The 23913-nt window shown below is 49.6% G+C and overlaps 3 protein-coding genes and 2 non-coding genes across 5 annotated transcripts; 4 read left to right on the plus strand and 1 right to left on the minus strand.

Moving 5' to 3' along the window:
• The first annotated feature begins 15 nt into the window (after nucleotides 1–15).
• rtcb (RNA 2',3'-cyclic phosphate and 5'-OH ligase) lies at nucleotides 16–6229 on the plus strand. Its single transcript, XM_062382462.1, has 12 exons — nucleotides 16–375; nucleotides 956–1034; nucleotides 1186–1253; nucleotides 1338–1437; nucleotides 1551–1707; nucleotides 3713–3869; nucleotides 3968–4127; nucleotides 4235–4410; nucleotides 4490–4678; nucleotides 4755–4865; nucleotides 4960–5079; nucleotides 5278–6229. Exons 1-12 carry the CDS (start codon nucleotides 283–285, stop codon nucleotides 5383–5385), a joined length of 1518 nt encoding a protein of 505 aa, XP_062238446.1. The 5' UTR covers nucleotides 16–282; the 3' UTR covers nucleotides 5386–6229.
• xpot (exportin, tRNA (nuclear export receptor for tRNAs)) lies at nucleotides 5586–15993 on the minus strand. The gene is made up of 25 exons (XM_062382461.1): nucleotides 15878–15993; nucleotides 14206–14352; nucleotides 13703–13785; nucleotides 13566–13622; nucleotides 13318–13387; nucleotides 13004–13222; nucleotides 12694–12878; nucleotides 12429–12597; nucleotides 11875–12111; nucleotides 11718–11756; nucleotides 11574–11636; nucleotides 11169–11293; nucleotides 10438–10582; nucleotides 10237–10356; nucleotides 10054–10148; nucleotides 9860–9929; nucleotides 9545–9783; nucleotides 9183–9468; nucleotides 8920–9109; nucleotides 8724–8840; nucleotides 8526–8641; nucleotides 8404–8451; nucleotides 8232–8303; nucleotides 7987–8043; nucleotides 5586–7917 (listed from the first exon to the last, which is right to left on the minus strand). The coding sequence occupies exons 2-25, from the start codon at nucleotides 14284–14286 to the stop codon at nucleotides 7891–7893; spliced, it is 2910 nt and encodes a 969-aa protein (XP_062238445.1). The 5' UTR covers nucleotides 14287–14352; nucleotides 15878–15993; the 3' UTR covers nucleotides 5586–7890.
• Nucleotides 15994–17030: 1037 nt separating this feature from the next.
• rpl18a (ribosomal protein L18a) lies at nucleotides 17031–20210 on the plus strand. The gene is made up of 5 exons (XM_062382843.1): nucleotides 17031–17156; nucleotides 18432–18611; nucleotides 18722–18851; nucleotides 19723–19832; nucleotides 20064–20210. Exons 1-5 carry the CDS (start codon nucleotides 17082–17084, stop codon nucleotides 20154–20156), a joined length of 588 nt encoding a protein of 195 aa, XP_062238827.1. The 5' UTR covers nucleotides 17031–17081; the 3' UTR covers nucleotides 20157–20210.
• Nucleotides 18228–18358, plus strand: LOC133949222 (small nucleolar RNA SNORA68). The gene has a single exon (XR_009920145.1). It is a non-coding gene; the product is annotated as a small nucleolar RNA SNORA68 (small nucleolar RNA).
• Nucleotides 19377–19507, plus strand: LOC133949224 (small nucleolar RNA SNORA68). The gene has a single exon (XR_009920147.1). It is a non-coding gene; the product is annotated as a small nucleolar RNA SNORA68 (small nucleolar RNA).
• Nucleotides 20211–23913: the final 3703 nt, after the last annotated feature.

The raw sequence follows: 23913 nt of genomic DNA on the forward strand, positions 1-23913 counted from the left end.
TGGTTTACTGTCAAAGTGCCACTTGGCTACAACTACGGCGAACACGTTCAATTTAAACTCAGCGGCACTTTAACTTTTGTAGTTTCATTCTTACAATACTTTAAGTCGCCATTTTTGTTTTATTTTACGTTAATACTCATGCGTCACTTTATTAGATTATAAATCGCGTTTTTGATTCAGACCGTTCCCAGGCTTCCGTAGCGCTGTGCTGGCTCGTAGCTTCAGTTGTTGCGCAGAAACGCGTCGATTAAACCGAAACAGCCGAAAGTTGATGCGTCAGAAATGAGCCGAAGTTACAACGATGAGCTGCAGTTCCTGGACAAACTGTCCAGTAACTGCTGGAGGATCAAGAAAGGCTTCGTGCCCAACATGCAGGTGAGCGAGAGGCGAGCTAGCGGCTAGCTGCGTTAGCACATGTCACTCAGAAGATCAGTGACGAGCTTCAATCTGCTGCTGAAGCTCAAGAAGGAAACTGTCAGTGAAGAAGCACGAGACGAATTCAGGGGAAGATCCTGCAGATTATAAATATATGAAATATAATAAATCATGACCTGTAATAGTGATGAAAACAGTGTTTCACTGGAGAATACCTTTTATTTTCTAATGGAGTTCAGCACACGAACAGAAGTGGATCTTTAAACAGCGTTCAGATTATTACTTTATAATCAATTCAGGACTTTATCATGTTTTTATGGATCATAAATAAGTATCTCTTTATAAGAGAAGCTGTCTTGTTGAACAACGAGTTTCATAAACAACATAAAACAATACAACGTGTTCTGCAGCAAAATACAGTAAAATATGTGTTCAAATCTGAAAACAATAATTTAATGAGACAGATGTTTGACTGTCAAGAAACTGCTTCAGTAGCAGCTCTGTTTATATCTGAACAACAAGAGGAGCTGACCACAGATCAGTGAAGGAGCCTGAAGCTGAATAAACCTCTTGTTCTCAGGTGGAGGGGATCTTCTACGTCAACGATCCTCTGGAGAAGCTGATGTTTGAGGAGCTTCGGAACGCCTGTCGAGGAGGAGGTCAGCCACCTGCTCTCTCTCTCTCTCTCTCTATCTCTCTCTCTCTCTCTCTCTCTCTCTCTCTCTCTCTCTCTCTCTCTCTCAATCACTCTTCTTCTCTCTCTCTCTCTCTCTCTCTCTCTCTTAATCACTCTTCTTCTCTCTCTCTCAGGCTTCGGCGGCTTCCTTCCTGCCATGAAGCAGATTGGGAACGTGGCGGCGCTGCCCGGGATCATACACGTGAGTGAACGTGATGCGTAGAAGGAACCTCAGAGGTTAAGGGTGAGACAGCTGAAGCTTTAGATCTGTCTTTGTCCCCCTCAGAGGTCCATCGGGCTCCCTGACGTCCACTCCGGGTACGGCTTTGCGATCGGGAACATGGCGGCCTTCGACATGAGCAACCCTGATTCTGTGGTGTCTCCAGGTCCGTGACGCTCCGGAGCCTGAAGCCTCGTCTAGTGATCAATAATCTGTTATTAAACGGTTCATGGAAATAATCTTGAATTGCACCAAACCAATTTAACTTTTTTCCTGCAGGTGGCGTCGGCTTCGACATAAACTGCGGCGTCCGCCTCCTGAGGACGAACCTGGACGAGGGGGACGTGCAGCCGCTGAAGGAGCAGCTGGCCCAGAGTCTGTTCAACCACATCCCGGTCGGGGTCGGATCCAAGGGCGTCATCCCCATGAGCGCCAAGTACGGAGAGATCCGCCCACGCTGAACCTAGACCAGAGCAGAACTTTCTGTTGACCCATGTGCCCTGTTGACCCGTGTCCCCTGTTGACCCGTGTCCCCTGTTGACCCGTGTCCCCTGTTGACCTGTTGACCCGTGTCCCCTGTTGACCCGTGTCCCCTGTTGACCCGTGTCCCCTGTTGACCTGTTGACCCGTGTCCCCTGTTTACCCGTGTCCCCTGTTGACCCGTGTCCCCTGTTTACCCGTGTCCCCTGTTTACCCGTGTCCCCTGTTGACCCGTGTCCCCTGTTGACCCGTGTCCCCTGTTGACCCGTGTCCCCTGTTGACCCGTGTCCCCTGTTGACCCGTGTCCCCTGTTGACCCGTGTCCACTGTTTACCCGTGTCCCCTGTTGACCCGTGTCCCCTGTTGACCCGTGTCCCCTGTTGACCCGTGTCCCCTGTTGACCCGTGTCCCCTGTTGACCCGTGTCCACTGTTTACCCGTGTCCCCTGTTGACCTGTTGACCCGTGTCCCCTGTTGACCTGTTGACCCGTGTCCCCTGTTGACCCGTGTCCCCTGTTGACCCGTGTCCCCTGTCGACCCGTGTCCCCTGTCGACCCGTGTCCCCTGTCGACCCGTGTCCCCTGTCGACCCGTGTCCCCTGTCGACCCGTGTCCCCTGTTGACCCGTGTCCCCTGTCCCCTGTTGACCCGTGTCCCCTGTTGACCCGTGTCCCCTGTTGACCCGTGTCCCCTGTTGACCCGTGTCCCCTGTCCCCTGTTGACCCGTGTCCCCTGTTGACCCGTGTCCCCTGTCCCCTGTTGACCCGTGTCCCCCTGTCGACCCGTGTCCCCCTGTCGACCCGTGTCCCCCTGTTGACCCGTGTCCCCTGTTGACCCGTGTCCCCCTGTTGACCCGTGTCCCCCTGTTGACCCGTGTCCCCTGTTGACCCGTGTCCACTGTTTACCCGTGTCCCCTGTTGACCTGTTGACCCGTGTCCCCTGTTGACCTGTTGACCCGTGTCCCCTGTTGACCCGTGTCCCCTGTTGACCCGTGTCCCCTGTTGACCCGTGTCCCCTGTTGACCCGTGTCCCCTGTTGACCCGTGTCCCCTGTCGACCCGTGTCCCCTGTCGACCCGTGTCCCCTGTCGACCCGTGTCCCCTGTCGACCCGTGTCCCCTGTCGACCCGTGTCCCCTGTTGACCCGTGTCCCCTGTTGACCCGTGTCCCCTGTCCCCTGTTGACCCGTGTCCCCTGTTGACCCGTGTCCCCTGTTGACCCGTGTCCCCTGTCCCCTGTTGACCCGTGTCCCCTGTTGACCCGTGTCCCCTGTCCCCTGTTGACCCGTGTCCCCCTGTCGACCCGTGTCCCCCTGTCGACCCGTGTCCCCCTGTTGACCCCTGTCCCCTGTTGACCCGTGTCCCCTGTTGACCCGTGTCCCCTGTCCCCTGTTGACCCGTGTCCCCCTGTCGACCCGTGTCCCCCTGTCGACCCGTGTCCCCCTGTCGACCCGTGTCCCCCTGTTGACCCGTGTCCCCCTGTTGACCCCTGTCCCCTGTTGACCCGTGTCCCCCTGTTGACCCGTGTCCCCCTGTTGACCCGTGTCCCCTGTTGACCCGTGTCCCCTGTTGACCCGTGTCCCCTGTTGACCCGTGTCCCCTGTTGACCCGTGTCCCCTGTTGACCCGTGTCCCCTGTTGACCTGTTGACCCGTGTCCCCTGTTGACCCGTGTCCCCCCGTGTCCCCTGTCCCCTGTTGACCCGTGTCCCCTGTTGACCCGTGTCCCCCCTGTTTACCCGTGTGTCCCCTGTTGACCCATGTGCCCCTGTTGACCCGTGTCCCCCTGTTGACCCGTGTCCCCCTGTTGACCCGTGTCCCCCTGTTTACCCGTGTCCCCCGTTGACCCGTGTCCCCCTGTCCCCCTGTTGACCCGTGTGTCCCCTGTTGACCCGTGTGCCCCCTGTTGACCTGTGTGCCCCCTGTTGACCCCTGTCCCCTGTTGACCCCTGTCCCCTGTGGCTCCCAGGGACCTGGAGGAGGCCCTGGAGATGGGCGTGGACTGGTCCCTGAGGGAGGGCTACGCCTGGGCCGAGGACAAGGAGCACTGTGAGGAGTACGGCCGGATGCTGCAGGCCGACCCCAACAAGGTGTCATCGAAGGCCAAGAAGAGAGGCCTCCCCCAGGTATAATCAGTCTTCTATAGAAACTACCAGTGGAGTCGCCCCCTGCTGGTCAGTGCACAGAAGACAGGTCCAGCTGACTGTGTTTCTGTGTCGTGCAGCTGGGAACTCTGGGAGCAGGAAACCACTACTGTGAGATCCAGGTGGTGGACGAGATCTACGACGACTACGCCGCCAAGAAGATGGGCATCGACCACAAAGGTCAGGTGTGTGTGATGATCCACAGCGGCAGCAGAGGCCTCGGACACCAGGTGGCCACAGGTAGGAACTGCAACCAGGTGCTCTTTACCAGATTCACTTGAAACCATTTAAAGAAGCAATGGAATGGGATTCAAACCGGTGTCCCTGTTTCTCCCGCTGGACGTCAGACGCTCTGGTGGCCATGGAGAAGGCGATGAAGAGGGATCAGATCGTGGTGAACGACCGGCAGCTGGCGTGCGCTCGCATCACGTCGCCGGAGGGGCAGGACTACCTGAAGGGCATGGCCGCGGCAGGAAACTACGCCTGGGTCAACCGCTCGTCCATGACCTTCCTCACCAGACAGGTAGTCTTCATCACTGCATCGGGGGGGGTGGATGAAGCTGGTAGAAGGATGATGAGTGTTCTTGTGCTCTTCCTCTCAGGCGTTCGCTGAGGTCTTCACCACGACGCCGGACGACCTGGACATGCACGTCATCTACGACGTGTCTCACAACATCGCCAAGGTGGAGGAGCACATGGTGGACGGGAGACAGAAGACGCTGCTGGTTCACCGCAAAGGATCCACGCGAGCGTTTCCCCCCCACCACCCGCTCATCCCGGTCGACTACCAGGTACGCCCCCCCGCCTCGGTACCAGCCCGCCGTCCACCGGGCCGCCGCTGACTTTCTCCTCGTCTGATTGGTTCAGCTCACAGGTCAGCCGGTGCTGATCGGAGGGACGATGGGGACCTGCAGCTACGTCCTGACGGGGACGGAGAAGGGGATGACGGAGACGTTCGGCACCACGTGTCACGGCGCGGTAAGAGTCCGATGCCGTCTCAGATGTTTTACACGTCCTGGTGATGAAGTCCAGTAAAAGGTTTCTGACCTCGTTGGACACTTTCTCGGTTCAGGGTCGCGCTCTCTCTCGGGCGAAGTCCCGCAGGAACCTGGACTTCCAGGACGTCCTGGACAAGCTCGCCGACAAGGGCATCGCCATCCGGGTGGCTTCGCCCAAACTGGTCATGGAGGAGGTGAGAACGATTTACACTGAAATCTTCTGAATAAAGACGATTCATTGGGATTTAAAAACGTATTGTTTCTTTATTATATTAATGTTTTAGGTTTTATATTAATTTGTTTTATTTCTTGTAAATGTGTATTAATTATCTTGTAGTTTTCGTATGAAGTGCTGAAGTGCTTTCATGCCTCTGATCATCTTTCCCCTTCAGGCTCCGGAGTCGTACAAGAACGTGACGGACGTGGTGAACACGTGTCACGACGCTGGGATCAGTAAGAAGGCCATCAAGCTGCGGCCCATCGCGGTGATCAAAGGCTGAAGCTCAGAGACATCACCACTAACACACCAGATGTACAGAAGAAGATAGAAGCACTTTTTTTTTTTCTTTTGAGAAGAAAATGAATTTAATTTGTGAAACAGAATGAAAATATTTTTCTGATTTTTGTCAAATCTGTGATCCAATAAAGACGATCGCTGAGAACTGGAACCTTTTCTGTTGAGGATCAAAGGACAAACACGTTTCAGATGAATAAACACTTTATTGGTTCTAACAGAAAAGTTCAGCATCAACCATCAAACTTATTTGGCGAATTTTTACAAACGAGCAAACGTTGGCTCGTTCAGCTGGAAACAACAAAAACTAACAAACATATAAATTCATCTCTAAACTTCAACTGAACAGGATTGTTTTCTGTGTTTAAACTACGTCCAGGTTCAGTGTGGCGACACCTGGTGGTGAAGGAGGGGGAACTTTGTTTCTCTACAGACGTGTCGTCACAGAATGAAAACTAAAGGGACAGTTCAACAAGCGACAAGTTAAATAAAGGTTCTAATGTTTAAGAGAAGAATTCTGTGAAGGAACTGGTCCAGTAGGATTTAAACCTGCAGCTGCACCGGATGTGTCCGATCATCAGAACGTGTTGACCGGGTTCTTTACCAAACAAACTTCTGATATCACAACTTTACACTCAGGGTTACTTCCTGAAACATCCGAGTGTTTCCCTGTCGTCTAGTTTGGGTTTAATTTTAGGAAAAACAAAGTATATTTTTATCCCTAGAGGATTTTTCGAAAAAGTAAATGATATAAACTTAAAGATTCGGTCAAACTCAGGATCAAATCAAACTTTGTAGATTCACTGAACTTCAGCATAATGACCCTTTAAGTGTCATAAAATAAAATGTCCCTTTTCTTTTACATATGGACCATCCAAAACTATTAGTTCAGTTATTTAGGTGAGATTTTATTTTCTCATCAACATTGCCATCTGGAAAACCACATTTAACTAAAGCTGAAGGAAAATAAAACAAACTAAACATGACAAAATGTTAATGGTGGAAACAAAGTGTTTTCTGTAACTGAGATATTGATAAAAAAAAAATCAGGTTCTGTACAGAGTCGTCGTTACGTTGATTCTGAATCTCAGCGTCTGGTTTCATGCTGCTTCACAGTCTCTTTGCAAAAAGGAATTTTTTGTATAATCATTCGAAAGCTTCGATTTAAATTCACTGAACTGGTTCCGTTGTTTCTAGAGCAGCCTTGCACGAGCAGTTTCCTGTTCCTACAGCAGCCGTGCACAAGCAGTTTCCTGTTTCTAGAGCAGCCGTGCACAAGCAGTTTCCTGTTTCTAGAGCAGCCGTGCACAAGCAGTTTCCTGTTTCTAGAGCAGCCGTGCACGAGCAACGCCTACAAACGAGTTTCTGTTTCTAAAGAAGCTTGTTGCTGCCAAGAAAAGGAGAAAAAATATTTTTGTTTTGACATTAATTCGGGAAACAAAAACAAGTCAATTAATACTTTCGGAATAACAGTTTATATTTTTTACTAAGTCTGCTTCAATTTTAATGCGTCAACGAAATAGTAAATTTCCCTTTGAGAATCTAAATCTTGCCTCAAACATTGAATTGTGAGAGATTTTCCTTCAAGGTAAAGACATGCGTCAGAATACTTGTGAATACTTTTGTGATTCTTTTAATAGCTTTTTATGTTTTTTTTTTAAATCATTCCTAGTTTTTAATTTCTTTACGTTATTTGGCAGAACGAGCTTCAACGTTTAGTTTCCAGTTAAGTGAAGATTGTAAAAAAAAAAAATCGAAAGCTAGGAACTTTATTTACATTTTCCACATCGTATTCTCTTATTTACACTTTGTTCCTCCGTCTAAGTTCAGTTTGAAATTAAAACAGACAAAAGTATTTTGTCAGAATTCCAGGAGATTAATCTCGATCACCACTGACGCAGCGTTCGGTTCCGATCATGTGATCAACGAAGAGACAAAACAGAAAGGATTGTTTTTAAATGAAGGAAAAAGAAGTCGAGCTGAAACGTTTCACTTCAAACTAAAACCCACCGGCCTCCGCACGTTAAACTAAATCATCAAAGCCACATTCTAAAGAGAGGATGTGACTCAGCACTTTTTATCACTTTCTGTGGCAGCAAACGAAAAAAATCTCAAATTGTGTTGAAATGTGTTTCCTGCTGTGAAGGTTCCAGGAGAACAAAGATCTCGAGTCTCAGAAGCGTCGGGATCTTTTCAGACGCCCCCCCCCTCAGAGTCCTTTTCCACACAAACATTTTCCACAAAGTTCTCCGAGCGTCCTCCGCGTCTCGAGTCCACGTGGACAGCTCGTCTCTCTGAGGACGTTGATACGTCCACTGACCTTCTGTCCGATTCCCTGACGCAGACGGACTGGGCTTTGTTGTGCATTTACTTCTTAAGTGCAAGAGCAGCTCCTAGGCTAAGTTCCATGTGTTGTTTTGTTGTAGAGCAGCGTGTCCGCCCACTTCCTGTGGAGAGTCCTTCAGTCCCAGTGAACTTCCAGTTTCATTTCCTACAGCTTCGCTCGCTGGAAGAACGCCTGCAACGAGAAACACCCGTGAGTCACGACTCCAGCGCCACGCTCACTCCGTCTCAAACCAACTCGTACCTTGATGTAGTTCTTCAGGACTTTGACGTCCGGCTGCTGGAGAACTTGACAAAGCTCCTGTTACAATAAAAAGTAGAGATGAACCCGGGGCAGGAACATCTTCTTCATCGTTCTCTTCATCACTGACTCTCGGCCTCAGAATCGTTTAGATGGTCTGAAACGCTACTTTACAAAAAACTACATCTCCCACAATGCACCAGTCCCCCAGTATTCAAAGAGTGAGGTGCAGTGCGGACGAGTCTCACCTGTGAAATCTCTGGCGCCACCTGCAGCGAGGGCAGATACTCCTGCTGTAAGAACTGGATGAACTCGGGCCCCTGAGAGAAAAGTACGGACCAGTGAGACCAGTGAGACCAGTGAGAACAAACTCCTCCACCAGTTCAATGTTCAAAACAAAAACACAGAATCTGTTTTCACCCGTTTGAGATGGATCATCTTCAGCGTGACGGCACATTCTGACAGCGTCTGGAAAACAAAGCAGAAGGTTTCAGGGGAAGCTCCACACGTCAGAGTGTCGGAGCTCCGGGGCAGAGACTCACCAGGACGGTCTGAGCGTCGGAGAGGTCAAAGGTCGGCTTCAGAGGAGCCAGGAAACAAGCAGGGACGATGTGTTTGTAGATGAAGTCGGGGAATCCCACCATCCCGTCTTTACCTCCTGCAGAGATCAGCACAACAGCGTCAGGACCACACAGGAAGTGAGGAGCCACTGGTTAATGCAACAGTCCAGATGTTCTCACCCCACAGCTCCACCAGCTTGGAGAGGACGATGAAGCAGGTCTTCTGTGCGATGGGGTCGGGGAAGTCCACCGCCCCCTGGATGATGGTGAACACCACCCGCTCGATGTTTTCAGCTCCTGGAGACAGTGGAAGGCCACTGTTAGCTTAGCTTAGCACAAAGAGTGGATACGAGGGGAAACCGGTAGCCGGACTCACCCTGGTTGGCCATCACCTCGTTCATGCCGCTGCCGGTGATGGTCTGGATGAAGGTGAAGTAGCTCCTTCGCAGCATCTGCTTCTCCAGGGCGGCCGCCTGGTCGTTGTCCTCCGCCGGCCGAGCCAGCACCTCGAAGATGGCGAGGACCAGCGGCATGAAGACCTGCTGCAGGAAGGGGGACACCTGGCGCTGCAGGAGAAGAGCCCGTTAGACCCGGTGAGGCTCGATGTCTGGATCCTCTCCTCTCCTCGTTCTCCCCTACCTTGAACTTGGCGGTGATCTGGCTGATGAGCGGGATGAACTCCTGCAGGTCTTTGGCCTCGCAGTCCTTCAGCATGTGCTCGGAGGCGGCGGGGACGAACGGCAGCACCTCCTCCTCCATGCAGATGATCATCCGGTGCAGGAAGGAGCGCACCGAGCTGCGCAGCGACCCCCGCTGGACGGGACAGCTCAGTGCAGGCAGGAAGGTCTGCAGACAGTCCCTGTAGACCTCGGTGCAGCCGCACTGCTTCACCGTCTGCTTGTTGCTGAAGGCCTTACTGGTCCGACTGGGAACAGAGAGACAGGAGGGAGATGAGTGACCAGCTGCTCGGGGTCGAGGAGACGCGGTCGTCCGACGCTCACCTGGCGAATCCGACAGCGTGGCTCAGACAGTCGGCGAGGGCGGCCTGTCGCTCCTCCTCCGTCTCCTGCAGCAGCTTGGCGAGCAGCGGGTGGAAGGCGTCCATCAGCGGCGCCAGCAGGCTCCTCATCAGAGCCCGCTTCCTCTCAGCCGGACTCTCTCCGTTCACGATCAGAATCCCCGCCGTCTCGAACATGAAGAGCTGGTCGTCGCTGGTCAGCAGCGCCAGGAAGCCGTTCTCCTGCACAGAGGGAGAAGAGCATGAAGACACATCTCAGCTTCAAACCACATGTGACCGGTCACCAGTGGAAACTTACAGGAGGAGCGAGCTCCAGCAGATCCTGGATCCTGGTCAGAATGTCCTCGATGAAGCCGTTCATGTGTTTACTGGAGAGAGACGTCAGAACGACAATAAATCACTGTCATCAGGTGTGTGTGTGTGCTTGTGTGTGTGTGTGTGCGTGTGTGTGTGTGTCCACCCAACATCAGCATCAGGGTTTGATTGACTCACTGCAGCGTTTTGACGAATCTGGAGAAGAGGTAGGCGACTCTGCTTCGAACCTTCGGGCTGTTGTGTCTCAGTCCTCTCTGGTCCAGAAACGCCATCTGACAGTGAACACAACTCGGTGTTAACACGTCTTTACAATCCACACATTGACATTTAATTTAAATAACTGAGGTTTTCGCTTCTCACCAGAACGTTGGGAATGTGCTGCGGCTCCACGAGGAAGAACTTGTCGTACCGGAGGACGGTTTCAAAGAACTCCAGAGACACGGAGCTGTGCTGGTAGCTGCTGACGCCACACGACACCAGCTGGGGATTCAAACACACGACACGTGAGCGGAGAGGGAAACACACGAGGGGTCAAACCGATGCTGGAGTCACGTGACTGACCGTCCTCATCATGTCCTGCAGAGCACTCGTCTTCACCGTCTCACCGGAGAAATGAGCTCCGTGAGACGCCGGCAGGGCCTCGCCGAGCATGTAGAGCAGCCTGATGGCGACCTCCACCTCCGAGAACGAGGCCGTCTGCCAGTTCCTGAAAAGAGATTAAACCTCTGTGATGAAACAGACTGAGGCCGAACACACGTCGGTTTTTCATAGTTTGATCCAGTTTAGGAAAAGTTAACGTTGGCCCTCTAGGGGCGTGCTCTCTTTAGGGGCGTGCCCTCTAGGGGCGTGCTCTCTTTAGGGGCGTGCCCTCTAGGGGCGTGCTCTCTTTAGGGACGTGCCCTCTAGGGGCGTGCTCTCTAACGTTGGCCCTCTAGCGGCGTGCTCTCTTTAGGGGCGTGCCCTCTAGCGGCGTGCTCTCTTTAGGGGCGTGCCCTCTAGGGGCGTGCTCTCTAACGTTGGCCCTCTAGCGGCGTGCTCTCTTTAGGGGCGTGCCCTCTAGCGGCGTGCTCTCTTTAGGGGCGTGCCCTCTAGGGGCGTGCTCTCTAACGTTGGCCCTCTAGCGGCGTGCTCTCTTTAGGGGCGTGCCCTCTAGGGGCGTGCTCTCTTTAGGGGCGTGCCCTCTAGGGGCGTGCTCTCTAACGTTGGCCCTCTAGGGGCGTGCTCTCTTTAGGGGCGTGCCCTCTAGGGGCGTGCTCTCTTTAGGGGCGTGCCCTCTAGCGGCGTGCTCTTACTGCATGGTGTTGGTGAAGACTCTGCGAATGGCCTCCAGCAGCAGCTCAGGGGAAACTTGAGCCAAACGATCCAACAGCATCTTCAGCTGCTTCCTGTACTCCACGAACATGGCCTCGTCCTCGCCCTGAAAGACAAACAGGAGCTGACACATCACATTTCATTTAGCTGACGCTTTTGTCCAAAGCGAGTTACAATTAGAACACTCAACATCCATGAGGGGCCATTTCGGGGTTCAGTATCTTGCCAAGGATACTTCGGCATGGAGATGGGAAAGAGTGGGGTTTGAACCGGCAACCTTCTTGTTGGAGAGCCACCACTCTAACCACTCTAACCAGTAGACCGCCCCAGACACGTCGTCTCCACGTCCTCAGAGCGCAGCCACAGAACCGCGGCACGAGACTCACCTCGTTCTCAAAGTTGTACTCTTCATCGTAGGTCAGCTTCTTCATGATGGCGAGCATGACGGCCTGTGGAGAAGCAGCAGCCGGGTTTAGATCTCCATCTCTAACAGGTTCAGCTCAAAGGATCGTTTCTCCTCAGCGACTCACCTCGATGCTCGTCTTCTGCTGATCCGTCAACTGAGGAAGCTGCAACACAAATCACATCTCTTAATGTTTCCAACTGGAAGATTAAAGATGATTAGTTTGAAAACAGAAAGCAAACGAAGGTCAAAGTTCTACGTGTAAGGGAGCGGCTCCTCGGCACCTGCTTGAGGACGTGCAGGTACTCGTAGCAGAAGCCCACGATGTTGGCTGAGATGTCGTCGTCCTCGTGCACCAGCAGCTGCAGCAGCAGCGGCACCTTGGCCTCCACCGCCTGCAGCGTCTCGGCCGCCTCCTTCACGCTGCCCGCCTTGACCAGCTTGGTCCAGCTCAGCACCAGACTCTGGCCCATCCCGTTCACCAGCCGGGAGAACTTAGCCAGGAAGTCGACGTCGTCCTCCTGAAAACAGGAAATAGAAAATAAAACATTGAGAGAAGCAGGAAGCGCTCGTGACCTTGTGACCTCACGGTGAGAAGCCGACACGAGGATCTGAAGTAACGAGTCCGACCGACACTGATATACCAGCCGATAGTTTGTGTTTATATGTTTTCATGTTTAAGTTTAAGATATTAAACATTCCTGTAATGAATCCTCCTCCTTCAAGGTTTTATTAGTTTCTGAGGATTCAGGTTTGTGAGACTGTGTGTGATGGACTGATGCAGATGACTAAAGAACCTCCTGAGAGGCGAGGTCATCACAGAAGGTTAAAGTCGGACCTGCTCCACGTTGAAGAATCCTGCTGACTGCAGCACTTGGCACAGAGACTCCACCAGTTTGGTTTTATCCACTGGGTCCATTCCTTTGTTGACGATTTCAAACAGGCAGTCGCAGGCCTCCTCTCGCAGCTCGGCCACCGACATCTGACTCAGCAGCAGGTTCACGAAGCTGAGGACACGGGACATGAGAAGTGAAGGACGTGGAGGACAGGCGGCTCGGACATGCCCCCCCCAGCGCTCGGCTCCCGGTCGACTCGGGACTCACCGGTCGTTGGCGATGAGGTTGAGGTCGATCCAGGACACGAAGGCCCCGACCACCTCCAGACACTGACAGGTGATCTCCGGGTGGGAGCGCTGGTACGTCTGCAGGATCTGGAACCAGGACTCCACCAGGCTCGGGATGCACTGCTCCCGCATGGCGTCTTTGATCAACATGTTCCTACGAGTCTCCTGAGGGGGAGCACAGCACCAACCCAGAGAGTCGTTTAGAAAACCACAGATCACTGACATTATGAACGACTGTTCGTCTTCTATGGTGTGAAAGTCAAAGTTAAAGAGAGCGAGTGTCACTGCACCTCGGGCGAGTGCAGGATGTCTCTGTCCACCACCTCAGCGTCGATGGCCATCAGCGTGCGGAGGTAGACGTCCACGCCGTTCGGGTTGAGACCCACCAGAGACAGGACGTCGAAGAAGAACTTGGGCCACAGCGCCGGGTACTCCATCACGAAGGTGAGGGCGAACACCTGCGCCGCCTTGTTCCTGATGAAGGGCTTCTCCGGCTGAGCGTTCATCAGCTGCAGCCAATGAGACGACAGGAGAAACAAGCTGTCATGTCCTCCATCTTTATCTCCGAATATATTTAGGACCTGAAACCTGAGGAGAGACGTACCTGGCCCTGGAGCCACTTCATCAGAGTCTCTCGGATCATCTGCTGCTGGACCGCGCTCAGACCAGCGTGTCTGAAACACAACGGGTCACAGGTTCACTCCACACGTCTCCTCGGCTGCTCTGAGCTCCCGAGGCAGCAGGAGGCGCTCTGCACTCGGCTCGGTCACATTCTGCAGAGTTTCTCCTGGAGGCTCAGAGAAACTCTGGAGGACACGAGGAGCTCGGTGCAGGTCGGACAGCAGCTCTTACCTGAACTTGATCTGATGTTCCAGAACTTGGAAGCAGAAGAATTTCACGTGATCGTCACTGAAATCACAAACAGACGAAAGTGAAACCGGACGGCAGGACGAGGACGGGTCAGGAGCACAGACGGGATTCAAACTCACCTGTAAATTCCTTTAGCGAGCGCCTCAGCACAAACCTCCCAGGCGTCCTGGGACTCCTTCAGCTGCTCGAAGTACGCCATCGCCTGGAGACAGAGAGAGAGAGACAGAGAGAGAGAGAGAGAGACAGAGAGAGAGAGAGAGAGACAGAGAGAGAGAGAGACAGAGAGAGAGAGAGACAGAGACAGACAGAGAGAGAGAGAGACAGAGAGAGAAGAAACAGAGAGAGAGAGAGACAGAGAGAGAGACAGAGACAGAGACAGAGACAGAGACAGAGACAGAGAGACAGAGAGACAGAGAGACAGAGAGACACACACACACACACACACACACACACACACACACACACACACACACACACACACACACACACACACACACACACACACACACACACACACACACACACACACACACACACACACACAGTATTAAGAGCTTTTCTCTTGAGCTGTTTCCACTAAGAACAGGGGGGACCCGTGCGTGTGGCGGTGCGGGCGTCTCACCCTCTGCCTGTAGCGGCCGTCGGCGTTGGGGTTGAGCCCCAGCAGGGCCTGCTCGTCCATGACTGCAGACTGGCAGGCCATGGGGGGTTAACTCTCCTCCAGGGCAGGTCCAGATGTCTGTGCTGCGCTCAGGCAGGTTCCTCTCATCTGAGCAGAGACCACGAGTCGTTAATCACACGGAACAGCATCGTTAGTGACATGTTGGGGGGGGTCTCAGGATCAGACTCCACATGTCCATCAGTCCGTCCAGATGAGTAAACTGAAAACCTTTGGACTTTTGACCGATGATGAAACAAGAGGATTTAAAACGTAAACAGAATGTGTAATCTACTAATCAATAGAGATCAATGAGTAGCTCCTGTGTTCGTCCACCAGGGGGCGTGTGCGCTACAGCAGAGAAGGACTCAGTACAAACCTGAATAAGTACAGATACAGTTTAAACAAAGTACTTTGTGTAAACAAGGTGAACAGAAGAGCTCAGTGTGACAGGATGTGAGGTATTAGATTCACACAGATGATTAATAAAGTGTATTCAAATGTATTTGCTGTTTGTGAAAATGATAATCAATAGTATGTGTACTGGTCTGTGTACTGGTCTTTGTACTGGTCTGTGTACTGCTGTGAGAGAAGAAGGAGCCACATGATGCAACCCCCTTCAACATCTCACAGGTCTGTGAACTGGTGTGTACTGGTGTATGTACTGGTATGTACAGGTCTGTGTACTGGTCTGTGTACTGGTCTGTGTACTGGTCTGTGAGAAAAGATGGAGCCACATGATGCAACCCCCTGTCAACACCTCACTGGTCTGTGTACTGGTGTGTGAACTGGTGTAGGTACTAGTCTGTGTACTGGTCTGTGTACTGGTCTGTCAACTGCTGTGAGAGAAGATGGAGCCACATGATGCAACCCCCTTCAACATCTCACAGGTCTGTGAACTGGTGTGTACTGGTGTATGTACTGGTATGTACAGGTTTGTGTACTGGTCTGTGTACTGGTCTGTGTACTGCTGTGAGAGAAGATGGAGCCGCATGATGCAACCCCCTGTCAACACCTCACTGGTCTGTGAACTGGTGTGTGTACTGGTATGTACAGGTGTGTGTAGTGGTGTGTGTACTGGTGTGGGTACTGGTCTGTTTACTGGTGTGAGAGAAGATGGAGCCACATGATGCAACCCCCTGTCATCACCTCACTGGTCTGTGACTGCAGCTAACGGCCCACACGCCGGAGCTCCAGGGGTCAAGTGAGGAAACAACAAGCCGCACCAGCCCCTCTGTTTGTGGGTAGCAGCTTCGAGGAGTCCGGGCCACTCCTGTGGAAGTTCAAACTGCGATGCTACATGCTAACAACCGCACTCCCATACTGAGTGGATGAGAACGGCTAACTCGGGCTAGCTCCGGTTAGCCGGCTAGTTAGTCGCAGAGCCGGGCTGCCGGAGGGACCCTGCTCCGGGGGAAGCGGCGTCAGCACCGGGGGCCGCTTCAGAGACGTCCCGCTGCCCGGCTGTGAGAGCCGGGGACAGGGGGGGGCTGTCTCCGGGCTGTTACTCGGGTTTGACCGGAGCTCGGGGCTGGAGCTGCCGCTGGGTCATGTGATCTGAAGCCCGCTGATGGGTCCTCACAGATTAAAACATGTTTAACTCAGAATAAACTCAGATTATTGATTATCATCTCACCTTCATGGAAACTTAACTCATCACGTGTCTCCGCTCCGGTTCAACATCAGGAGAGTCAGCAGCGGCTGTGCGGCGTGTCCGCCTGCTCGCTTCCGGCGTGCTGACCCGGAAGAGACCAGCACCAGGAGAACGTGGTCATCACAATAAGCACCAACAACAAACATCTATATATCTATATATCTATATGATCAGTGTAATCATAACTTTTATAATGATGTGCTTGATTTGTGTCTAGATTTTCCAGCTTTAGCATCAAGATCTTTCCAAATGGAACTCTCCTATAGGGCACGAGAACAACTTCAGCATACATTAAATATAATAAATGATAAACTATTATAGAAATGTAGTGACTGTGCTCTAATCTACTATCAAATCAAAGTTTACATAAGAACAGAATGATACAAGATTTATTTATTGATCCCAAACACATGCACAGACACACTCATGCAATTGAGGGACATTTGTCCTCTGCTTTAAAACATCTGGTGGACACACAGCAGTGAGCAGCCATGGGGCCCGGGGAGCAGATGTTGGGGGAGCAAGGTGCCTTGCTCAGGGGCACCAGACAGTGGGGTAGGGAGAATCCTCTTGGACTTTTGGACAGATCCAAGTGTTGTCCATCCAGGTTCCATCCATCAGTTGTTACTCCGTCCAGGTACGTTCTTTTTGTTGTTGTTACTCCGTGGATTCGAACCAGAGACCTTCCAGCCTGGTGTCTTCCCAATTTTCTGCCACTTGTATTGTCCACCAACTCTGCATGCATGTATTGTGATGTATAATAATTAAAGTATTTATACATGATATTAATGTTAATGGTATAATATATAGACGGTATGTTTATTGTATGTATATCGTTATATTTGTGGTAACGTTATAATATTTATACTTTATGTTAATAGTAATGTTCTAGTATACATACTTTATGTTTATTGTATATATATCGTTATTGTTGTTGTAGTATTATAGTGTTTATACTTTATATTTATTGTGTATATATTATTATTAAATATATATAACAATATACATATGCACCTGGAGGAGGGACAAGTCTCCCTGTCCCGCCTCCAGGTGTTCTCTCCTCTGATTGGCTGAACCTGACGTTCTTTCTTTAACCCCAGCCAATGGTCAGTCTTCCTCCTCAGCCTCAGCCAATCAGAGCTCGGGCTGCCGAGCTGAAGATGACAGCTTCCTGTGCTGGGTACACATGCGCAGTGCGCTCGCTGCAGCTCCCTCTTTTACAGCGGCGTCGAGTGGAGGAACCATGAAGGCGTCCGGAACAGTAAGAAACTCTCAATTCAACATGTCGCCCGTCGTTAGCCGAACTCTGAGTGCAGCGTCCCGCTCATGAAGCTCCGCTCGCCCGGTGCGAGGCCCCGTGGTGCTCGAGGGTCGAGTCAGAACCGACATTTAAAGCGTTTTCTCCCGCGGCGGTGGTGTCTCCAACATGGCGGCCACCGGACCATGTGGACGGGGGGGGGGGGGGGGCTCCGAGACACTGAACCCGGAGAATCGCTCCAACTTTTATAAAAATGATCGTCTTTAAATATTAAAATCTGTTCAGCTGCTTCACAATGTTCACTTCTGATGTTCGCTGCCGAGAAGGAGCTGCGTGCTAGCACCGAGCCAACAGGAAGCTAGCGCTAGCTGCTAATGTGGCTCTGAAGTGTGCACGTCATCTGGATAACGATCATTTTAACTTAACGTTAATTTAATGAGTTTAACAGTTAAAATGTTTAATCTGTGAATCTGTCTCCGCGCTGAGCATCATGGGAAATAAGTCATTGGACACATTGTGACACCGACACGTGTTTATTGTTGTAGATTAATAAACCAATAACTTAACCTTCTGTCTGTGAACTAAACTAATAAAGTTAAGTTCTGCCTGGTTTTAATGCATCAACTTCATCACAGTGACAAGTTAATGTGAGGAAACAATCTATAGTTTAATGTTTAATAATCTACAGAAAGTTTACCTGTCTCATCAGGATTTAAATTAGTAATATCTATGATGAATTACTGATGAGCAGCTGATTTGTTTCAGGCTCAAACCAGCTTGTTATTTAACAGAAGCTTCAAATATTTGAACTTTAACTTGAAAAATAACAATTACTTCAAACTAACTTTCTATAAATCGAGTTATCAATTAATTAATTCAACTCTAGATGGAATATCCATCTGTAATGTGTTAACCTTCTTACAAGTTTATAGTGAATAATGAATTCAACATTAGATCAACTTCCATTTAAATCTGTTGGCAACACCTTGAGGAAGAGAAGAAACCTAATGAATCCACATGAGACGTGACAGAAGTATGAAGATGTTTTATTTCTTAAATATTGTGGTTGATTGATTTGCACCCTAACCCAAAGATCCCACCATGCCCGTGGTGTGATGTTGCCTGGTGTGCACACACTAACGGGTCCTTGTCGCCTTTCTCTGACGCTGCCGTGACTCTGAAAGTGAATCCAAGGGCCCACATCTGATCTGCTCCACCTGTCTGATGCACACGTTCCTAAACACACGTTTATTAAGTTTTATATTTGTTCGCTCTCAGCTTAGGGAATACAAGGTCATTGGGCGCCTCCTGCCCTCTGCCAAGAACCCTGCCCCCCCTCTCTACCGGATGAGGATCTTCGCCCCGAACCATGTTGTGGCTAAATCCCGCTTCTGGTACTTCGTCTCCCAGCTGAGGAAGATGAAGAAGGCGTCTGGAGAGACCGTCTACTGTGGACTGGTACGTGTACCAGTTCTACTGGTCCAGTGTCGGACTCGTGTGGAAGTGAGGAGAAGACGAATCCAGAAAACTGAGTGAAACACATCAATAAATCCATGTTTCTTGTTTAGGTCCACGAGAAGACCCCCCTGAAGGTGAAGAACTTTGGGATCTGGCTGCGTTACGACTCTCGCAGTGGAACCCACAACATGTACAGGGAGTACAGAGACCTGACCACATCTGGAGCCGTCACTCAGTGCTGTGAGTACCAACATCTGGACTTTGGGTTCAAGTAGAAACAAGAACTATTATCTCAATAACATCAAATCACAACACGTGTGTAAGTGGCCGAATAAAGAAAGAACTCCCTGTCCCACAGCAGGTGACTGGTTGATTGACTCAGTTCATCAACACCAGTCAGTAACTGGTTCTGTGGTTTCTGACCAACTGACATACTTCAGGTTTTTACTGAAGAACTCGAGTCAACAGGTTGATTCTTGTCACTGGTTCAAGTCATTAGTTGATTTGTTGTCGTGTTAAATTATCTTAGATTTTTCTTCTCCATATTCAGTGAAAAGCAAAGTAAAGACCCAAATGAGAGTGAAGACAAAGTGTTTAATAAAGTTAAACTTTTCAAACTAAAGTGAACAATGAATTCACCATTAGATCAACTTCCATTTAAATCTGTTGGCAACACCTTGAGGAAGAGAAGAAACCTAATGAATCCACATGAGACGTGACAGAAGTATGAAGATGTTTTATTTCTTTAACATTGTGGTTGATTGATTTGCACCCTAACCCAAAGATCCCACCATGCCCGTGGTGTGATGTTGCCTGGCGTGCACACACTAACGGGTCCTTGTCGCCTTTCTCTGACGCTGCCGTGACTCTGAAAGTGAATCCAAGGGCCCACATCTGATCTGCTCCAGTTACAATCACAGAAACAAAAAGTGTTTCATGTGAACAGTGAAATGTTAACTTTTTCTGAAACGTGAACTCAGACATTAATTCGATTTACTAACGTTTGGTTTTCTATCGTTGACATTTTCACTCATGTTTCTACCCAGTCTGAACTGGTAATAAACACGTTAACTATGACGTAAAGTTGTTATAAAACCTGTTTGTGTTTCAGATCGGGATATGGGAGCTCGTCATCGTGCTCGCGCTCACTCCATCCAGATCATGAAGGTCCAAATCATCGCTGCCAACAAATGTCGCAGACCGGCGATCAAGCAGTTCCATGTAAGTGTTGTCGTGGTGGGCGACCTTGAGTGGGCGGGGCTCTCTCTGGACTGCCTCATCGTAGGCAGCTCCGGTTTATAAACCCGCCAGACAAAAAGCCAGATTCCTCTTCCAGGTTTCCAGCTTCCATCTTCAAACCTGGCGGTTTTGAAACTGGCGACATGATTTTAAAATGTTTGATTTGATCACGTGAGTGTTTCTAACCTTTAATGTGTCTGTCGCCCCCTGCAGGACTCAAAGATCAAGTTCCCACTCCCTCACCGGGTCCTGCGTCGCCAACACAAACCCCGCTTCACCACCAAGAGGCCGAACACCTTCTTCTAAACCCAGTTTGTCACTGTGTGTGGGGAATAATAAAGTTTCTATTGTAGAAGACGAGCAGCTGCTTCAGTGACTCCTTCTTTTCATCATGTGCCCCGGGGGGGTTCACTTTGGTTATTGAAATGGTAAATAATAGTTTGATGGTAAAAGTTAAATGATGTAGTTTGAGCAAAGAGTCAAATGAGTTAAAGTCTCAGTTCAAAGTTTGAGTTTTTGCATAAAGAAACATTTGACTTGTCTCTGAGCCGTGAGACTGATGTTTGAAAACAAAGAGAAATTAGTGATTCGTTTTCTTAATTCATTTTCATGTATTAGTGGTTAAATATTTGCCAAACTGGTTTTTCTAATCGTCCAGGTTGGTGAAGTCATACAAACCCAACAATATATATTTTGTTAAATGTTTCTTTTACTGGTTTTTATCATCTCAACCTGAACCATAAAACATTTAGTGTTCAATGAATGGAAGATGAACTAGTTTGAAAAAAGGCTGATGTCTGAAGCTGCAGTTCATAATCAGAATTATTTTTATTGCAATGTATATTTGCACAGACAGGAAATTGCCTTGGTGTGGTTGGTGCACTTTACAAACAACAAATTAAAAACAATAGCGAACAATATAGTATATAGTATGCAGGGGGCTTGTTTGTGAGCCCCACTGCCATGCAGTTTGTCCACACGGTGTCAGTGTTGTCTCAGGCGTCAAGGTGTGAACCAGCGGCTTCACCCTGTGACGTCATTAATCTGTTCCTTAACATTCTAAATGTTATTTAAACTAATTAACCTCCTTCGGTGATTGGGCGCCGCCTGGTGGCACGCTCGAAACACATGGTGTTCATAATCTGAGAAGATAATTGTAAATCAGAAGTTTTACATCGTTTTTAGTTTCAAAGATTTTCTCTGAATTTCAAATCTCATCTGAGAAGCTGGCGTTGATATTTGGTCCTGAACTTTTGATAAACCTATGATTACATTACATTTCAATTAGCTGACGCTTTTGTCCAAAGCGACTTACAATTAGTACACTCAACATTTATGAGGGGCCATTTAGGGGTTCAGTATCTTGCCAAGGAAACTTCGGCATACAGTTGGGGAAGAGTGGGATTTGAACCGGCAACCTTCCAGTTGGAGAACGAACACTCTACCCCCTAGGCCACACCGCCCCACTGATGATCGATCACTGCAGCTTCTTCTTCACGTTCTTATTTTAATGCTGAGTCATTAGTTCAGATCATCTCCTGCTGAGAACTTTGACTAACTTCATGTTAAACACGACCTCTAACGAGTTTCTCCTGTGATCGGTCGAACCCTTAAAGGTCAGAGGTCAACTGAAGGCGTCAGCGCCTCCTAGTGGAGCTCAGTGTGAACGCAGCTCAAACTCAGAGGACGTTGAACTGAAATCCTGGTTATTGATCCCAACACACAGAGAAACACAGAGTCAGTACCTGTGTGTGGACACGTGGGAATCGATCCTGAGTCGTCTTCTTGGTCAGAACAGTGTTAATGAAATGAACAATATGACTTTAAGTTGTAAAGTGAAACTCTAAAGTTGAACTGTGCTGCCCCCTGCAGACTGGTCTGTGGAGGGACTTCCTGTGTGCCGGTGTGTCCATGTTTCCTCCCAGACGAGTCCTGACTCCGAGGCTCGGGCCGACCACAGTCTGCTCTCGTCCTCTGCCAGGTGGACGGCTCTGAGGCTCGGTGGATCCTCGGCGGTCCAGCCTCAAGCCACAGAGCCAGGAGCATGAAGGGCGGCGGTGTGGGAGCGTCAGGAGGCGGCTGGCCCCGGCCTGATGGATGTGGACGAGCTGGAAGGTGGAGAGCTGGTGGTCTCACCGTCCACATCCAGAACCTCCAACACCACGAGGACCAGGACGCTCTGGACTGGACCGAGGAGATCACCTTTGATTCTCTCTGCTGGAGAATATTGACAGTTTATATAAATTACATTAATATAATGATTAAATTCCAATAACAAAGAATAAAGTCTTTTTTTCTCTACGTATGAAATCAACTAATCAGAGGAGACTTGACGTCCTCTCATATTTCAGAATAAAAGCAGCAGTTTATAGAAAGTTGTTGCCTCACGTCTTCTGTCGTCCTCAGGAAGGAAAGACTCATGTCTTCACCTTCACTGAGTGAGTTCATCTTGTCTCCCTCGTCCTCTGGTGGCCTGGAAGCCTCGTGTTGTTGTTCAGGTCTGTCGGGCGCTCGCTCCACTTCAAACGCCAGCCGGGTTGTTTTTGGCGGGACGTCAGCTGGACGTCAGCGTCTGTGGCGCTGGGAGCTAATCAGCGCGGCCTCGTTACAGGACAGGAAGTTGGTTTTAGGACACAAACGTCAACAGACGCTTCAGCGCAGCTCGTTAATCCGGTTAAGATGCGTGGACCTGTGTTTGTTCAGCTAATTGGGACGAATTATTCAATTTGTGCGTTTTGGGCCGGCCTGTTTGCAGAGTTAATTTGTGGAGGAGATTTTCCACAACGAGAGGAAAGACAGACGCTGGAGGTCCGAGGAAAAAACAGAGACAGAAAAAGAAAGTGCACGTGGTCCAAGTCGGTTGTGAAAGTGGAACAAATCAATTTAGATTGAATCAGAGGACGAATCGAGCTCGATGTCCTCAGAGAGAAATGTCCTGAAGCTGCAGGACGACGAGGGGGTGGGGCTTATTCCTCAGGATGCATGTTGTCATGTTTGTGGCACATTGTGTTGTTGTGGTGAAGGAATCTGTAAAAAGCTGCAGATTCTCTAAGAGACAAAGACAAAAAGGATTTAAAAAGTTCACATCTTCTAGAAAAGCTTTGATTTGAAGTTTCAGACGTGATTTATTCTGAAAAGACTCGATGACACGTCAAGATTTTAGAGAAACATCGTCTCAGATTCAAGACAATTCAGTTTTTATAACAAAACATATGACGAGTTCAGGAAACGAGTGATGACACGAGAGTTCAACCTAAGAGGAGAGAGACAAAACCAAACGTTCCTGCTCCTCAGAAGATGAACCTGTCCTCTAGCTCCACCCTGAGGACAAACTGCTGCACTGACGATGTGTTTGAGTTGAATCTGAGGTTTGTGTGTTTTCTATGCTTCTCTTCTTCATCATTAAACTATTTTCTGCTTCTCTTCTTCATCATTAAACTATTTTCTGCTTCTCTTCTTCATCATTAAACTATTTTCTGCTTCTCTTCTTCATCCGCCTTGTTCCCACGTCGTCTCCCTCGATGACTCGCTGCCAGAAGAAGACGGAGCCTCACCCTCCTCAATCAAAACAAGGAAGAGGAGCTTTCAGCGCTCGCCTCCACACCCAGAGAGAGAAACCAGAGCCGGGTGGATCAAACACACGGCGTCCTGGAGCCTGGAAGAGGGACGGGTGGACGAGCGGGTTTCTCCTCAGAGGAAACAGAGGAAATCTAAATCTACAGGAAGAAGAAGAAGAAGAAGAAGAAGAAGAAGAAGAAGAAGAAGAAGAAGAAGCCTGGGATTAAAGTTTTTAAATCTCCTGATGATTATTCAATAAAAAGATTGAATCTAAAGTTCATATCAGCAGCGAAGTCTCTTCCTCCTCAAAACAAACAAATAACTCTTTTTCATGGTTCTCTTTATTTTGGGCCAAACACAAAGTCCACAATGAAAACGTGTCTTTCAGGAGCTGGTGGAGAGCAAAGCAGAAAGAGGCTGAACACAGACATGAAGCAAGTTGATCTGAGAAAGAATCAAACAATCAATCATCTGTCAATCAATCAATCAATCAATCAGTGAATCA

The sequence above is a fragment of the Platichthys flesus genome, chromosome 23 (assembly GCF_949316205.1).
Source record: "Platichthys flesus chromosome 23, fPlaFle2.1, whole genome shotgun sequence".
NCBI lineage: Eukaryota > Metazoa > Chordata > Actinopteri > Pleuronectiformes > Pleuronectidae > Platichthys > Platichthys flesus.

What these genes read in the sequence shown, in the direction of transcription:
- rtcb (XM_062382462.1), top strand. Translation starts at nt 283, where the DNA reads ATGAGCCGAAGTTACAACGATGAGCTGCAGTTCCTGGACAAACTGTCC. An exon ending in TGATTCTGTGGTGTCTCCAG is followed by an intron (nt 1,438 to 1,550) that starts GTCCGTGACGCT and finishes TTTTTCCTGCAG; the next exon opens with GTGGCGTCGGCTTCGACATA. An exon ending in GTCATCCCCATGAGCGCCAA is followed by an intron (nt 1,708 to 3,712) that starts GTACGGAGAGAT and finishes TGTGGCTCCCAG; the next exon opens with GGACCTGGAGGAGGCCCTGG.
- xpot (XM_062382461.1), bottom strand. Translation starts at nt 14,286, where the DNA reads ATGGCCTGCCAGTCTGCAGTCATGGACGAGCAGGCCCTGCTGGGGCTC. An exon ending in CACGCTGTCGGATTCGCCAG is followed by an intron (nt 9,469 to 9,544) that starts GTGAGCGTCGGA and finishes CTCTGTTCCCAG; the next exon opens with TCGGACCAGTAAGGCCTTCA. An exon ending in AGATGATCCATCTCAAACGG is followed by an intron (nt 8,304 to 8,403) that starts GTGAAAACAGAT and finishes CTTTTCTCTCAG; the next exon opens with GGGCCCGAGTTCATCCAGTT.
- rpl18a (XM_062382843.1), top strand. Translation starts at nt 17,082, where the DNA reads ATGCGCAGTGCGCTCGCTGCAGCTCCCTCTTTTACAGCGGCGTCGAGT. An exon ending in CCATGAAGGCGTCCGGAACA is followed by an intron (nt 17,157 to 18,431) that starts GTAAGAAACTCT and finishes GTTCGCTCTCAG; the next exon opens with CTTAGGGAATACAAGGTCAT. An exon ending in TGGAGCCGTCACTCAGTGCT is followed by an intron (nt 18,852 to 19,722) that starts GTGAGTACCAAC and finishes TTTGTGTTTCAG; the next exon opens with ATCGGGATATGGGAGCTCGT.